This window comes from Drosophila mojavensis, unplaced genomic scaffold, assembly GCF_018153725.1.
Source record: "Drosophila mojavensis isolate 15081-1352.22 unplaced genomic scaffold, ASM1815372v1 contig_80, whole genome shotgun sequence".
Taxonomy (NCBI): Eukaryota; Metazoa; Arthropoda; class Insecta; order Diptera; family Drosophilidae; genus Drosophila; species Drosophila mojavensis.
Genome location: NW_025318906.1, coordinates 6,961,818 through 6,978,749, shown reverse-complemented (window position 1 = coordinate 6,978,749; position 16,932 = coordinate 6,961,818). Strand labels below are relative to the sequence as shown.

General features: G+C 38.9%; 2 protein-coding genes across 5 annotated transcripts; one reads left to right on the top strand and one right to left on the bottom strand.

Annotated features, from left to right (window-relative positions):
• The first annotated feature begins 13 nt into the window (after positions 1-13).
• Positions 14-3,154, top strand: LOC6578985 (prohibitin-2). 4 transcript variants are annotated; one of them, XM_002004846.4, is made up of 7 exons: positions 14-105; positions 231-373; positions 714-1,060; positions 1,421-1,654; positions 1,779-1,856; positions 1,918-2,017; positions 2,792-3,154. In XM_002004846.4, the coding sequence occupies exons 2-7, from the start codon at positions 241-243 to the stop codon at positions 2,902-2,904; spliced, it is 1,005 nt and encodes a 334-aa protein (XP_002004882.2). In that variant the 5' UTR covers positions 14-105; positions 231-240; the 3' UTR covers positions 2,905-3,154. The 4 variants fall into 4 exon arrangements, with proteins under 4 accessions (XP_002004882.2, XP_015018890.1, XP_015018892.1 ...); XM_015163404.3 differs by having other exon boundaries at positions 52-131; XM_015163406.3 differs by lacking the exon at positions 2,792-3,154 and adding an exon at positions 2,285-2,698 and having other exon boundaries at positions 52-131.
• Positions 3,081-15,996, bottom strand: LOC6578984 (kelch-like protein 17). The gene is made up of 6 exons (XM_002004845.4): positions 15,733-15,996; positions 9,397-9,570; positions 8,897-9,080; positions 5,943-6,039; positions 4,540-5,872; positions 3,081-4,473 (listed from the first exon to the last, which is right to left on the bottom strand). The coding sequence occupies exons 2-6, from the start codon at positions 9,420-9,422 to the stop codon at positions 4,260-4,262; spliced, it is 1,854 nt and encodes a 617-aa protein (XP_002004881.3). The 5' UTR covers positions 9,423-9,570; positions 15,733-15,996; the 3' UTR covers positions 3,081-4,259.
• Positions 15,997-16,932: the final 936 nt, after the last annotated feature.

Sequence of the window (16,932 nt, the reverse complement as noted above, 5' to 3'; positions counted from 1 at the left end):
TAAATACTCGATATATATATTGAGTGACATTGTTCGATAGCTATCGATAAGTGCTGTTCATGGAAACGATACCAATTACACACTGACACAAGTAAATAGCGTGCGGTAAGGTTTGCTCACACATCTGATTTGTAAGGAAAAACTCATATTATTTCATTTTTTCAACAAAGTGTGTCTGCTTTAAATTATTTAGCAATTGTGTAACAAAACGTTTTACTTTCTACAAATAGCACACACACAATGGCACAGAGCAAACTCAATGATTTAGCGGGCAAGCTGGGCAAAGGTGGCCCACCTGGTCTGGGCATTGGACTGAAGCTATTGGCGGCTGTTGGCGCTGCTGCCTATGGTGTTAGTCAATCCTTGTATACCGGTAAGTACGCGAAACAACTATAATCAGCCTAAAATATTACACAAACATGAAAAACAAGACTTATGTAGCGGCATGTGAACATAACCTCAAACTGTCTCTTGTATGCTTTGTCTATGCGGGCATATGTATGTATGTGTGTATGTGATAGTGGTGTAATTTCGTAACTAATTTCAAGGCTTGCACAATGCATTTCGAGTAACACCTGATTGAAGTCCAGTTAACAATTGGAAGTATCATCCAATTGGAACTGCAGTTTCATTGATAACACTTCAAGCGAGTGTCTGTAGCACACTCGGTTTCTGTTGCATAACAACTCTAAATGTTTTTTCTCTCTTTGCAGTGGAGGGCGGTCATCGCGCGATCATCTTCAGCCGCCTGGGTGGCATCCAGAATGACATTTACTCTGAGGGTCTGCATGTGCGCATTCCATGGATCCAATATCCAATTATTTATGACATCCGCTCGCGTCCCCGTAAAATTTCATCGCCCACCGGCTCGAAAGATTTGCAAATGATCAATATTTCGCTGCGTGTGTTGTCGCGTCCCGATTCATTGAATTTACCGTTCCTGCACAAACAACTGGGTGTCGACTACGACGAGAAGGTATTGCCTTCCATTTGCAATGAGGTGCTCAAGAGTGTTATTGCCAAGTTCAATGCCTCCCAGCTGATTACACAACGTCAACAGGTATGTAAAGAGTAAAACACATGGAGATGGGCTGTAGAGCGTAAATACAAATTATCTGCACCAACTCCCACCCCTTACAATGCGCGCAGAGGAAGCGAGAAAGAGAGAGAATGTTTAATGAAGCCTCGCAAATGCAAATACTTAGATGCACACTCGTTAGGCTTCCTTATTCACTCGCTCTGCTAGAGCGCAACCAATGTTGAGTAATTGCCAGTCGTTCTTATTCACTCGCTCTCTCAAAGCGTATGGCTCTCAAACCGATCGAAAGAGAAAATTACTTACACTCTTCAACTATTCTGCTCATTCCTAATTGCGCAGTTCTTTTTCGATTTGTAAACTTTAATGAATTCCGTTTTTTAGGTCTCGCTGCTGATACGCAAGGAGCTGGTGGAGCGCGCGCGTGACTTTAATATTATTTTGGATGATGTTTCGCTGACTGAACTGAGCTTTGGCAAGGAATATACGGCAGCTATTGAGGCCAAACAGGTGGCACAGCAAGAGGCGCAGCGCGCTGTCTTCTTTGTAGAGCGTGCCAAACAGGAGAAACAACAGAAAATTGTCCAAGCTGAGGGAGAAGCTGAGGCAGCTAAAATGATATCCTTTTTACAAAACAAACCATTTAGCTAGGCATTTTATATATGTTTAGCACTACTTATTTTATTTTATTTTTTCATATATATTTCTTGCACTTGGTTTGCACCTTAACTGTCATGTTTACTTAGGTCTGGCTGTCAAACAGAATCCAGCTTATCTCAAGTTGCGCAAACTGCGTGCCGCCCAGAGCATTGCCCGCACGGTAAGTACACTCTCTAGAAAAGGAAAACAAGGAATTTATGATTGCATTTTTTCCTCCACAGATTGCCAGCTCACAGAACAAGGTTTATTTGTCCGCTGATAGCTTGATGTTGAACATTCAGGACTCTGGTTTCGATGATATGACTGAGAAGGTTTACAAAAGTAAATAACTCGTTTCGTCATTGAGTTAACACATTTAAGTTACAAACAAACACATGGAAAAAACTACAAAAATTTGATTGGTTTTTGGTTTCGAGCATTGGCCAAAAACAATTTTAGACATTTATCTACATATATATAGAGCGTGTATAACTAATTTCTTAAATCGTTTCACCTTATATCTCTCTATATATTTCTCTTTTTTCTCTTTGCCAAATTCGTTTCTGTTTTTCTTTCCACTTTTTAAAATGCGAAAACGCGCAAACGCAGTTCCACATCTGGATTAAGTAAGCGGGCTATATATAATACCATAAGATAATTGTTCAAATCAAATTTCAATGCGATTGTTTAAAATTGTTTCATTACGCGAATTGCATACATATATAAGCCTAGTGCCTAAGTTCCGTTTAGTTATATACATATATAATCTTCTATTTTCTTCGATTGCCCGCCTTCGGTTTACCTTTGCTTCACGTAATTTTTCATCACATTTGCATTCAGCTTGCAATGCGTCAACAACTTCATTTCATATCGTTGTCGCATTGCTGAACTGAGACGAAGCAAGGTACGCACAGGTGTGTAGCAAGCGGCTTTATTGCTGCAGCATTTAGCGTTTTGTCCCATTCAAGAGTTCATCATGAAAAAAGAAAGAAACTGTTAATAAATGCGCATTGAGAAAAACCATGTCGAAAAACCCCTAAGCAACAAATTGATGTTTAAAATAAAACAACATAACTTGTTTTTCCAAAATACCTTAAAACCTTACACCTTTCACAGTTGGCACCGGCTTGCCCAAGAATTGGCTAGACGCACGCAAAATAGGAACCGCCGTCGACTCGAATGCGAATGTGGGCGATGTGGCACGCAGCACCGCCGACCGCATACTCTGAATGATCGCCCGATGAGGAAACCAACCAGAAACAGACGAGCAATAACTCAAAGCCCCAGTACAAAGCAAGAACCTACACAGACCAAATATATATATCATATATATATATATATACAAATAACTATAAAAATCTTCAATTCGTGGAGCCCTTGGAAAAATTATCTATGAAATTTTCAATTTCATCAAATACGAAACATTTACTTATATGTTATAATAATTGCATGTATAAAATACATAAGAATAGTACATAAGAGAGTGGTGTGGTGTATATATATATATAATCGTATGTATATATATATAGTATAATTTATAATATGTATGTATAGATAGATTCAATGTATAAATTGTAGGCAGATTAGGTTCCTTCCTTGTATCGCTATTACATATGGGAGTGTTTTTAAGTTCGTGCGAGATCTTGACTAGAAATATGTGTGTGTATATTTATATATATGTCTATATATATATATATCTATTGTTATGCTTATGCTGTAAAGTAAAATTTCAAATTGTGGTTCAGTGAGTTATATAGCTCGTTTATAAAGTAAATTCCATGCAGTACAGCTTACAAATTCTAGTGATAATGAATACACTAGAATTATCAAAGTTTGCTGGAAAATTGGAATAGGGAATATTCTACTACACTATATAAACTCTATATCAAATCCTTTGCATAAGCCTAACAATAGAACTTGATGTATTTAAAGTGTATTCGATTTCGAATTCGAAGTCGAATTGTGGAACAAACACTTTAAATACAAATTGATTAATTTTTGGTGTTGTTTTGTTGATCTACTACTTGAGCAATAAAAATGTGGCCTGATTTCTCAGTTAAGACGCCATTAGCTATTCCCATAGCAATGCTCATATATATATATCTACTATATCATATCATATCATATCTATTTATAATAACGAACTCGAACAATCAATCAATCATAATTCCTGCCATAGGCGCGTTGGGGTTAGCTTTGTATATATGTTAGTTTAGTGTGATTTTGTTTAGGGATGTCGCCAGCTCGACATCGACCAGGATCAGGCGGTCGCCGGTGTTTTCCCACCTGTGCCAACGGTGCTGCTCTCGCTGTTGTTGCCGCTGCTGCTGCCGTTGCTGCTGCTGCTGCTGGCATTGCTATTGGCACGCCGACTCTCTGCCAGCGCTGGCGTCTCACGTCGATGGCGACGCAATGTGGAGCTAGCCGAAGGCGCCGAGGAGCTCAAAGCAATGTTGGCCGTAAAAGCAGCGGCCTCAGCCCGGCTGGGCACATTCAGAGTTCCACTGGTGCCGCTGCTGCTGCTAGCGCCGTTCGCTGTGGCAGCGGCGAAGGATTCGCTGATGCTGCTCAGCGGCGGAGGGGGTCATAAGTTCGTCGTCTGCACCAGTCCGCGCTCCAAATGGAAGCACTCCAGCACCGCCGCGCCCACAGAGCTGCGACGCGCCACCATCGCATTCACCACGCTCCACTTGTTCAGCCGCGGATCGTAGCGCTCCACAGAGTTCAGCGAGGAGCTGCCATCGTTGCCGCCCAATGCAAACAGCACGCCCTCCACCTCCACCACCTCATGCGTGGATCTGCAAATGGACAGGGATGTCAATAGAGGTTCAGGTTAGAGTCTAAGCTCTCTCAGTTCAGCTCACCTGCGCGAATGCATCGCTGCTATGGGCTCCCAGCAGTTGCGCCGCAAATTGAATCGTTCGCCGCTGGACATGCACATGGTGCCATCGTTGCCGCCAATGCAGTACAGATGGCCATCGGTGGAGGCGACGCCACAGCTGCTGCGCCGAGCCGTCATGCTGGGCACGGGCTGCCAGCGACCCACGCGTGGATCGAAGCGCTCCACGCTCGACTGATAGTTGGTGGAGTCGAAGCCGCCCAGGCTATAGATTTGATTCTCCAGCACGGCCAGGCGACAGTAGCGACGTCGCGTGCTCATGGCCGGGCAGGAGCTCCAGATGCCCGTCAGTGGATCGTATCGCTCCATGCTGCTCAAGCAGGAGGCGCCATCGTAGCCGCCGCAGACAAAGATCAGGCCATCGTAGGCACAGATGCCCAGGCAGCTGCGCTTGGTGCCCATCGGTGTGATGTTGCTCCACTTGTTGGTCAACGGATTGTAGGACTCGGCCGTGGCCAGGTCACTGACTCCATCATAGCCGCCCACCACATAGAGCTGCTTGTGCAGCGAAGTAACACCGGAGCGGGAGCGACGCCAGAGCATCGGCGCCACGGGCGACCAGCTGTTGCAGCGCGGATTATAGACCTCGCACTCGTTGTGTATGGCAAAGAGACTGCCACCGCCCACGGCAAAGATGTAGGGTCTCATGCCCTCGGGCCGTCGCTCCTGGGTGCGCTGGCTGCCCATCAGGCTGCGCTGCTCCGGCAGCAAATGGTATTTCATGGCCTCCAGCAGCAGCTCCTTGCACTCGGAGTCGTCACGCATCAGTGTCTCCGTCTCGACGCAGCTCATCAGGAAATCGCGGCTGACCAGAGGCAAGCGAACATGTGACATGAGCTCGGCAATGTGCAGTCGACGGTTGGCCAGATCGTGTTTCACCCAGCTCAGCACGCCCATAAACACCTTCTCCTCGGAGCTAATGTTCAGCTGGCTGTTCGATATCAATTCCTTGACCTCCTCGAAGGGCAGCAGCAGAAACTCCTCCGTTCCCACCACCTGCTGGAAGTTCTGCAGCGCATATTTGTGGGAGCGTGTGTGCAGCTCCTTGCAGGAGTGGGCATCGGCGAAGCTGCGTATGCCCAGGCAGTTGGATGGATGCAGCTGGCGCAGCAGAAACTTGCAGCAAGCATCACGCACCGAGTGCATCTGCAGCAGACCCGATGCCGGCAGCAGCACCTGGACATTCTGCTCCGTTATGGTTATCTCACCTGTGTAGGTGTAGTCGATCAGCTGACGCAGCGCCGAGCTGTCCACATCATGCAGACGCACCAGGCCCTGTGTACGCTCGAGCATATCATCTGTCAAAGGAAAATAGAAGTACTTAAAGTCCGATCTGCCACTCTTGCAGCTCTTAACTGCTTCACTTACCATTGAACATGGCATAGAAGTAAGGCGAGACGGAAGCCAACACCACGCGATGCGCATTGATGGTCTCGCCGCCCACCTCGAGGCGCACATCGCAGAGCTGCAAGCAGAAGAAGCAAAAGGCAACAAATATCATTGACACATGAAGCACAGGGCGTGAAATCGACGAGGCGCAATACTCAAGGCGCACACAGAGACTCGTCTTACACAAATCCGATTAACAAAGTCCTGCACAGAGATACGTGCTCAATTTCACAGCCTAAGCAACAGCATATGCGAAGGGAGCGCACAGTGGGTTGGAATGGCATGAAAATGGTAGCAATTGAAGATGGGAAAAGGGAATGGAAATGATTGGAATAGCGGCTGTAGCAAGAGTTCTACTCTCCACAGTCACCGACTAAAATATACCTCAGACCCCCATTCTACTCGCTTTATATGAATTTAAATTTTATTATAAATTGAAAATATAGCAATTAAATTAGAACTCGAGGTATCTAATAGTCAGTTACTCCCTACTAGATCTCTGCGCAAAGCTCAAGGTATTTATTAGGCAGTTACTCTCCATTACAATACTGTTAAATATTTAACTAAAATGTATTGTCAAAATGTAATTGCCAAAGTCAATTGAAGAGTTTTTTAGAATGGAAATACAAAATTTTAAAAATGCTTTTAATAAGGTATAATATATAATTCTATATTATATGTAAATATAACAAAATTTTTATTTTTTTTTTAATGTGAGCAATATAGTCTAATAAAAGCCTAGCATTGAGATGAAATATTTTTAAAATAAATTCCTATTAGGCATATGCTTAAAATTCTATTTAATTTTAAGAGATTCTCTACAATTTCCATCAATCAATACCTTCTCAAGGCTTTCTATCCAACTTTCATCAACTACCACACCACTGTGCGTTATCCCTATTGAAGCCTTACAAGTGAAACGCTTCCACTCTTAGTGCCAGACACTCGATGCGTCTCGTCATAAATAACTTTGATGAAGCAGCGCGCTCGCTCCCCACTTGACGAGTCACTGCACTCGATTAATATCTATTTTTAATGGCTCTGCAATAATTTGTAACAATCTCTTATATTGCTGGATATCGTATATAAACATACATATATGTATATATATGTATTTGTTTTATTTAAATTTGTGTCGCACACGTCATGCGGCTGAGGGCGAAGTCGGTTTTGCTTTGCATATCGCTTTAAGGCCAAACACCCGCTGAGTAAATAAATGTTGTTGTTGTTGTTGCTTTTTATACTTTTATCAGTAAACGGCAATTTGCTCTATTAGCTCACCCAGCTGCTGCCCTCTGGGCGGCACGACACGTCTGTCACACTGTCATTTAGGCAATTAATTTCTGCCCCAACAAAAGCAAAAATATAGAAATTATGTATACGCACTGTGCGGCAAGCTGTTTGAGAGTGTATCGAGGCGAACTTGGCTCACTTGGTAGCACGCAAAAAGTTAATTGTTGAATCTTAATTATGCTAAATAGTAATTTCATTAATTGTGCGCATCGAAAGAGGTCTGCTATCGCAGATGCCCTCTGTCAACTGGTTAAAAGTTTCAATTTCAAGGCTGAATTGATTTAATTCTAGAATTATTAAGAAAGATTTTTTCATAACTAAATTTGTTTAATTTCGAAATTAATAAGAAAATGAATATTAATTTATACTGAAGTCATTAATTTAAAAGAGGACTAGTAGAAAGGGAAGTCATAAATGTATAAACAATTAAATTATTAAATAAAATTCATATTATTTCATATTTATTTTGAATATTTCAACCCGAATGCAGATGAAATTCTAAGCGAACAACAATCGCTGCAATTCAATCAAAATATGAAACGAAAATTTCCGTTGCATACCCAACAGGCGCAGCATTTAGCGGGTTTTGCCTTTGAATTAACAGCTAAAATAGCTTTATTGATTTAGCCATTCAAAACATGACATACAGAAATTCCTTGAATGACAACCTATACTGTTTCATTTGGGGAGGTGAAAACACGTGTCCTGGCAAAATCCTTTGGAATATTAAACGAGTCATGGCTACTAGAAAAAAAAAGCCTTTTAACAGAAAAATTACTCTGACTCTACTAAAGGCCAAGACAGGAAGGAATTTGGTGCGTTGGGTTCATTGACATCAAAGCAATCAATTGTCCACAAAAATCATTGTGCATATCCCGGACTTGTCCCATTTCAGCCTTAGCCACAGCTGCCAAACAAATGACCCAAAAAGCACACACAAAATGCCAAAATATCTCGGAAGTCAGACAAACTATTTTCATGTGCTTTTGGCCAGTTCACTGTCCCGATAACCTCAATTGGTTTGACACACAATTTGTTTGACAGTAACTGCAGAGGATACGACTGATATAAAAGGCTTTTACTCTTTACATAAATGTGCTGTGAGAAGAACTTTCCTCTTTTTTTTATTGCTAATTCTTTATCAGAAAGTTTAGCATTTTTTGTGGCTTAAGGGATGTGTTATTATCCCAGTAAAAGGGCGAGCTAATGTGGATTAATTACTTTTTTTATTGCTATTTTTCGAGCAAAAGTTTTTGCAAAAGTTAGAGTAGAAATGTTTGAATGGCAAGTTGAAGCCTTGAAACTTTGATAGGATAGGTCCTAACAAAATTGGTATATATATGTATATATATACATATATTTCCATATATTCAAAACTATTCAACGGTCTTTAATGCTTTGGGATCATAAGGATCAACGATATATTAAGCAACAGTATCTCAACATCTAAAAGGATGAGTAAGGAAGAATGGAAGAAAGTAAGGATGGAAAAAGCTCTATATAAACCCCTTATATATTTATATTATACCCGTAACAAATTCCCTACTTTCATTTAAGAGCATTACGAATCTTATTCTATTGCTCCGTATATAAACCTCAAAGAAAATTACTCAAGTCTGTATCTCTATTTCTCTGCTCACCTGTGCATTATTTCTCATCTGATTGATGGCAGCAAAGGAGGCGATGCAGTGTCCCGGATTTTGATGGTGCGCCTGTGGCAGCACCTCCTCATTGGGACCCGGTGGGCTCAGATCGCTGGGCGTCTGTGTGGAATTGTTGCTGGTGGTGGTGACATCCTCATTGTTGCCACTCGAGTCGGCGGTGCTGCAAGCGAGCGAGATAACAAATTAAGGTCTTTAAATCAAATTTCACATAGATGTACATATGTATAAAATCTGAAATTAAGTAGGTAGATGATGATGATGATGATGTTGACGTTTGATGTGGCGACAAAATGACGCCAGACGGCAGTTGATGACTGGGGCTGGCTTGGGGGTTGTTTAATGCAAACAGACTCCCCAAAACATGCTCAATGTTTTCGGGGGTTGCTCACAGCTCCAAAGGAAAAACATATTATGTATGTATGTATGTCTGTTTGTATATGTATGTATGCATGTATGTAATTATATAGTTTACTTACTGATTCGATTTGACAGGCAGAAACATTGCGTTGCGGTTTGTTCTTCTAAGCTACTAAAACATATTCGGAATGAGTTTTAGAGGCTTTGGTCCTTGAATGTGTTCCGTGTGGGTCTTGCTTAACCCACCAGAAGATGTCAGTCTTTAAGTTTGGCAGTTCCGGTATTTCTAGCAGCTGCAAATGAAGTGAAGAAATAGTAGACAAAAAATCAATAGGTTGTAATTGTTTAGCACCCTCCCCGAGAGTCAGCTGAAGCCAGAGAATATTTAGGTCACACGCAGCAAGGAGCGTCGCATGGATATGAGATCATAGCTAAACCGAGTTCAGTTTTTTTTTTTTCGTAAAATAAAAGCATCAAAAGCGAACTCAGTTAAGTAGGTTAAGTGCCGTCAAAACCAGCTCAGCTTGCCCACTTCTCAGGCGGGTAGAGCGGGGTCTTTAGCTATTGTTCTCGGCCATTGTTAAGAGCTGCGCCCTGACGTATTTACGATTTGGGCTGAACTCGCTTTGATGTAGTTGCTTCCTCTCCACTTTAACTGCTGCTGCCGCTGCTGCAACAAATGTCCTGCCACATGCAATTTGTGCATTTGTGCCACGAGGCCAGCCAGCCAGGCGCGTTAATGTGGTCAGCGGTTCAGTTTGTTTCCTTTGATTGTGGCCCATTAGCGCATATCCCGCACTCCATGCCAAGGTCGAGCTGGCCTAAACAAGTGGGAGGGAGCTTTGAGCGAGTACAAGTTGTTGCATGCAAGCGCCAAACAAAACGTATTCATACTAAAAGTAATCAAATAAAGTGTGTCTACTACAGACAGTTGAAAGTGACTGACTAACAAATACCCTAAGCTGCTGTTGTTGCGCGAAATGGGCTAGAAAATTGCTTAAAATTTAAATGAAATTTTAATTTTAAAAGTTTGTAAATAAGACTTAATCAAGTAGGAAATACTTGGACAAAATTAAAAGGCAGCTGCCTGACTAGCAGATACCCTAAGAAATTTGATTTCTTGTATACAATCTTACACTAAGGAATTTGATTTCTTGCATACAATCTTACACTGAAATTGAATGCAAATGAATAATAAAATAAATGTGAGTATTCCAGTCAGAAAAGCTTGACTAGCAGATACCCTATCGTCTATGTCTTCTGGCATTCTAACTTTCTTTATACATATATTATATATATAATATCTTTATGTATATAATATATTTCTGTTTTTCTGAAATTTTCAATAATATATATATGCCGTAAATTATATTATATATTCTTTTAAAGCATATATATATATATATATTTATATATATATATATATATATATATATATATATATATATATATATATATATATATATATATATATATATATATATACTTTGTCACTGAAGCTACCTTAAAATTTTTTTTTACCTCTACACTTAAAAAAAAACAAAATATATAAATAAATAGAAAGTAAATAAATATAAAAAAACCTTTCAATATGATTGCAGAGAATAAAAAGGTCTTCAGTTTTCAATCGATCAACTTGTACATACTTGACATATATAAGATATGTACATAAGATCCGACAGTAAATGAATGAAGCTGTAGTTTCTCCTGTTAGACTTCAGGTAATAACAAGAGTTATTCAAATGTGTAGGTGTATCTTGAGAGCAGCTCTATATAATATTTGCTTTATCTGTTACCCACACTTCCGCTATATATTATATAGAGTTCAGCTTTCAGGCATCCTCAGCCTATGCCTGTTTTTGATTTTTGTATATATTTACTCAATTCTATGCTTTGGCTTTTGTTTTGCTTTTAGTCTTTTCTGCTATCTCTCATTCCCTTGATAACTGTTTACATTCCGGTTGGCCATGCAAAATAAACAAACAAATACAAAGCGAAATGCAATTCGACAGATTGTGCAAATAAACGAAAGAGCAATGCTCATTATTATTTTATTATTATTATTGTTGTTGTTGTTATATTTGTGCACGTACTCATATTAAGCATACGCCCCCGATTCCCCCTGCCCCTTCCTCACCCGGCCAGCCGCTGTTAAGCCGGCAAATAACACGCTTCGAAAGTTCTGGGGTCAACAAAACGTGGCCAGACATCAGCCGCGGCGGCATGTGTGAAATGTACGTCACGAAGAAATTAAACAAGGCAATCAAAAATCAAAAAAATAAAATTAAAAAAAAAAAATCCAACAATAATCGAAAAACTAAAAATTTCACTTTAGCAACAACAAATTAACGACAATTTAGTTTGCAATGCGTGGCCCAGCCGAAATGACATGCTTGAGGGCGCATTCGTGTTGCGAGGGCAATGAACGTTTATGCCCACAATGTGGACCCTAAACAGAAATAAGAAGAAGAAGCCCCATTAGGTGCTTATTACTGCCCGCAGAGAAACACCCACTCACACATACACACACACACACGCACAGACACACTCATGCAATTTGCAACTGTTGCAAAACGGACTTGACACAGAAGCAGCCGTGGGATTGCCACAGTTACCAATTCGCATGCGATTCTTCTTCATTTTCGACTAAACGAGGGTCAGTTAACCCCACCCTAAGAGAAAAATCTCAGCTGCGTGCCGTACGTGGCGTATGAGCAATGTGCGTGTAATTAAAAACTCTCAGCCAGGGTCAGAGCGCGGCCTGGGTCGCGTTTACCGTTGCGCGTTTTGCGGCTCAGCTCAGTGACAGTTGCTAAAAACTGACAAAACTAACAGTTCTCTATGTGGTTACTGCACACACCAAGAGTACACTGTGCGAAAACAGAGGAGGGTGAGAAATTATTGTATATTTACCTTTTACTCAAGAGAAAAAGAGCAAAAATAGGTAAATGGTATTTTTGTATGAAATGAAATTATACACTGAGAGAAGAAAGCAAAACTTTTCTGAACATATAGAAAATTTAATTATATTATATAAGTGTTTATATTTAGATTATTATATAACAATAAAATATTATTTTAATAGGAAAAAAATTGAAATACAAAATCAGACATACAAAGACAAACAAAATATATATGCTACATATAAAGCAACACATATCATACACTGACAAAAAAGAGTATCAACAAAAGCATAACAAATCAGTAGTACAAATAGAAAGCACATTCAATTCTCCAAAAATTTAATATATATATAACATATACGTAGATTTATGACCCATATACTTTAAGCACACATAACTCTGAGCAAAAAATAAATAAAATAAAATAAAAACACTTGTGTTTATTAGGGCACATTTTAATAAAACAAACGCTTGTGTATATATTTTAATGCTTGCTAAACTTTGTAATTAAAAATTAATATTTTGTTAATGAGCTTTTAACTTTTGCCCAAGCGCTTTCTCTCAGTGCAGCAGACGCTCAGTGCGTTTAATTAACTTGAAATTGTGTTGTCTTCATATGACAACAAATGCTTTAATGAGGGCGACGCTTGAAATTTATGCATAAACATGCAAAATACGAGTGCGAGAGCAACAGGAAGTGGGCAGAGCTGGAAATGCAGGTGGTTTGCATATATAATATACATATGTATATGTGTGCGTACTCTATATAAATAGCCCTACCCAAATGACCAGCTCAATAACTCTGGCTACAGATGCTCAAGCAACTTCCGTTGGCAACCGAAAAAAGTGCTAAAAATATTTTAGGCAATAAAAATAAAACAAAAAATCTGGAAAATTATGGAAATATTTAGCACAACGACGACGGAATACCTTTAAAAAAAGAGCTAAAAAAATTGCAGCTTAAAAAAATTATTTGTAAATTTAAAAAAAATGTTTACTAGTAAAAGTCGAATCAAAAATAAAAAATAAATAAATAAAAATAAAAAAGTTTATGATAAAATAAGTTAAGTACAATTTATTATCAGCAATAATTAAACCACATATGTACCTAAAACACGGGGTATAACATAATAAATATCTACATTAATTAAGATATGTTTAAAAACCAATTAAGTTGATTATACAAGAAATTAATTTTGAAGCATCAGTGCCTATGATGGCCATAATTATGTGAGCTGGCACTGAGATCCAATGAAATATGAACATAGAAACACTCTACAAAATATAAACAAAGAAATCAAATGAGCATTGAAAAAGTAATAGAGTATAGACGGATCTGCTGATATTGATCAGGAATATGCATATGATTTGAAATGACATAAAGAGTAACATAAATATATTTATGTATATTTGCAGAGCTCTATCGCTATGCTTATATAAATGTTTGGCAAAAATTTCGTATACCCTCTAAATGGTTATAAAAATAACAAACAAAATATCACTTCAGCAGAAGTTTAGCTGCTGAGTCGGTGTGTGTGTGTGTGTGTGTGTGTGAGGTGTGTGTGAAATTCAAATTAACTGCCAAATGAGCCAGAAACGAATGGGCCACACGTTCAGCCGGCAAAGTCGTTAACAAAAAGTCAACTGTTGGGTCTCCCTATAGAAGAGGCAAACGCACAACAACAGCAACAAAACCATTCAGAAAAAAAAAAAAAAACAACTTTTTTTCTAGCGTCTGGCGACAGAAAATTGTGCAAACATTGAACCGGTTGTAGTTGTTTATATACATATACAGCATATATTCATATAAATATATATATATTTTTATATCGGAATAAATATTAGTTTGTATATTTCGCTTTGGGCCACATTTGGCATTTGTTTATGCTCCACGTGACGCTGGGCCATAAAGCGAAACAATTGCAGCACAGCTAAAAAGTTGATTCTTGCACGCTTCATTGATGATTAATCGCAGCTCGATGCGGCTATGCAATTGGCCAAGAAGCCAACAAAACAACTCAGCAGCAAGGTCAACTAGTTTTTGCTTAATTCCATTCATTATTTATTCTCTATGCAATTTGCCTTGAGCGGAAATAGCCCTCCGACTCAGCTTCAATTACGGCTAAGATCAGTGAATAAGACGGCAAAGCATTTTGTATGAGCAAACGTTCTAAGGAAAAGATCTATTACTCTAGAGATTCCAGATGAGCTGTACGTAAGTTATACAAATGGTAACAAATTCAGTTTTAATAGCAGCTCATTTTGTCATCGTTTACTTAATATTCTATGGCAGCAGTACATAAATGCGAATTAAATGGTAAAAATTATAGCTTTATTAGAGGTAATTTATACCAGTTAAGCGCACAGTTAGCCAGATGCTTGAGAAGCTCTATGTAGGTTAATTGCTACGGAGATTATATATTTCATATAAGTTTAATCATTCTAGTTAAAATGGTTAAATGGATGAATAAGATCTTTAACTGAACCACTTAATCTAAAATTGATTTAATAATTTGACTAAAATTTATTATAATTCATTCAAATTTAAATTTTAAATATGGTTTTTATTAAACTAATTTTTAATAAATATGTAATAGGCAATTATTTTCAAATTACTATATTAATATTAAAACTTCATTATAAATTTGAAATATTGAAAAAATTTTTGGTAGCTTGTAAAACATAATAAAAATTCAGAAAAAAATTCCACACTTTTCTAAACTGAACTTTCCCACCTTAATTTATTTACAATTTCTTCATGCACAACAAAATCTCAAGCAACTGTTGAAGTATGATTTCTTTTCGCCACTTGACAACCCAAAAACTCATTTCGTTTACCTGACTCTGCGCTTTTTTAGCTTCATAACACGATTGTTTAGCACATTCTTTATTGAACTGCTTGGCGGGCTCTTGAAGCGCCCCCAAACACGCGCTCAAGTGCCAATGCGTGCTAGGCAGAAAAGAAATACTCGAAGAGCGGCTCCAAATATGGGGAAATGTGGTTGTAGGTGTCTCCGCACAAACCAGTGCGACAGCTAAACAATCAGGTAGACAACCCACAGGTAAATCTAACGCGCGTTACGTATACGCAACGTGCGCCGCAATTAATGGAACTTCTGTAACTGCTGCGACCTCCATTTCGACTGGCAATGGTCAATCAGACAAGTCGGAGCAGAGAGTAGAACAATTCCCATTCCATTCACCCCGGGAACGAAAGTGAGTGAGACTGGGTCGCAAATATTGACTACTGCTGCTGCTGCTGTTATCGCGGCTCGCAATATGCCGGCTTTTTTCATTATACATCTATCTACTATATATACATTGATATATATATTGGTAGCGGGTCGTCAACCTGCGGCCAACAGCGCGGGAAAATTGTGAAAAACAGCCGTTTTCTGTTTTTGTTGCGTCTGCGCATGGCCTCTCTCCCTCACTCTCTTTCACTTCAACTCTGCTATCTCCTTTTTGGTCAGTGCAGCGGCATGTGCCGTTATTCATCAACTCCACCCTCAACACCCCAAAAAATGTTCACAGTCTAACTTACTGCCGCACCTTGTTTTTGTGTTTATTTGGATTTAAAATTTATGAATTTTGCATTCTATAACGGCACTTGAATTGTCTTTTTTATTTTGTAGCTTTTCTTCAAATTTTAGTATTGATCCTTTTGATACCACGTTCACACACACCGTAAATTTATAACAGTTATTTAGCCAATTATTTGTGTTGCTTCCAGCGTCGCGTGAACAAAATTAAGGCTTGAGAACTCTGCGCGGATTACAACTGAACGGCACCAAAGCTCAAACGCGACTGAGCGCAACATTTATGCAGAGAAGGCAGAGACAACGACGTCGACAGCGGCAGCGTAACTCAACGAGAGCGCAAGTGAGCCAGAGGCGTAGAGCAAAGCATGGCAAGCAATGGCTAAGCGAGCATCATTAAATATATAACTATGCTATTACTCCACTCTTATGCTAACAATTACATAGATTACTACAGGACGATGAGTCATTATTTGAATTGACATATTAAATTAAGGATTCAGGACAAAGCACCTGGGCTAATGTCGCAGTTGAAAAACATGTCCTTGCATTTGTGTTTAATAATCTGATTTATAAAAATAAAATACAAGTTTTTATTATATACTTTGAAAACTATACATTTCTCTTTGATAACAAAATAAAGTAAAAGCCGCTGAGGCATTTAAAAATAACAAACAATGCTAACAGCGCTGCTTTGCTGTTATACTCAAAATGGTAATGTTACACTGAGACTAAAACAAGCTTCGAATTCTTGCTGTTCTATTGGGTAAAGCTTTTAAAGCTTTTAACTTTTATGACCTATGGCAAACAGGGTGCTTGTTTTCGTGAGAAGTGCACGGCTTACAGGCGGTTCTTTTAAATTTTACTGGAATTTCTGTTTTGAAATACGATGTAATTTATTTTTGTTTATTGAAATAAGAGGTACTCCAGTAACCGTTTATGTGCTTATTGTCTAATTATTCTGCTCATTTGGGCGCGTCAACTAACTTGTGTAAGCTGTCACTAATATTAAAAAAAAAAAAAAAAAAAAAAAAACAATGTAATTTAAACAAATAAGAATAATTGTTACCTATATAAACAACCCTATTTGAATATTAAGTAAACCAAAAATATCTTCCCATATATATCTTTGCAAAAGGTCATTATTACTGACAATTGTCTTATACACAGTCTAAATTACTACAGCCTATCATATTTTCAGCCAACATTAATA

Excerpts from the sequence above, each read along its gene's own strand:
- LOC6578985 (XM_002004846.4), top strand. The coding sequence starts at position 241 with ATGGCACAGAGCAAACTCAATGATTTAGCGGGCAAGCTGGGCAAAGGT. Across the intron at positions 374-713 it reads TAGTCAATCCTTGTATACCG|TGGAGGGCGGTCATCGCGCG; the intron begins GTAAGTACGCGA and ends CTCTCTTTGCAG. Across the intron at positions 1,857-1,917 it reads CCCAGAGCATTGCCCGCACG|ATTGCCAGCTCACAGAACAA; the intron begins GTAAGTACACTC and ends TTTCCTCCACAG.
- LOC6578984 (XM_002004845.4), bottom strand. The coding sequence starts at position 9,422 with ATGTTTCTGCCTGTCAAATCGAATCA. Across the intron at positions 9,081-9,396 it reads CTGCCTGTCAAATCGAATCA|CACCGCCGACTCGAGTGGCA; the intron begins GTAAGTAAACTA and ends GCTCGCTTGCAG. Across the intron at positions 4,474-4,539 it reads GCAGCGATGCATTCGCGCAG|ATCCACGCATGAGGTGGTGG; the intron begins GTGAGCTGAACT and ends GTCCATTTGCAG.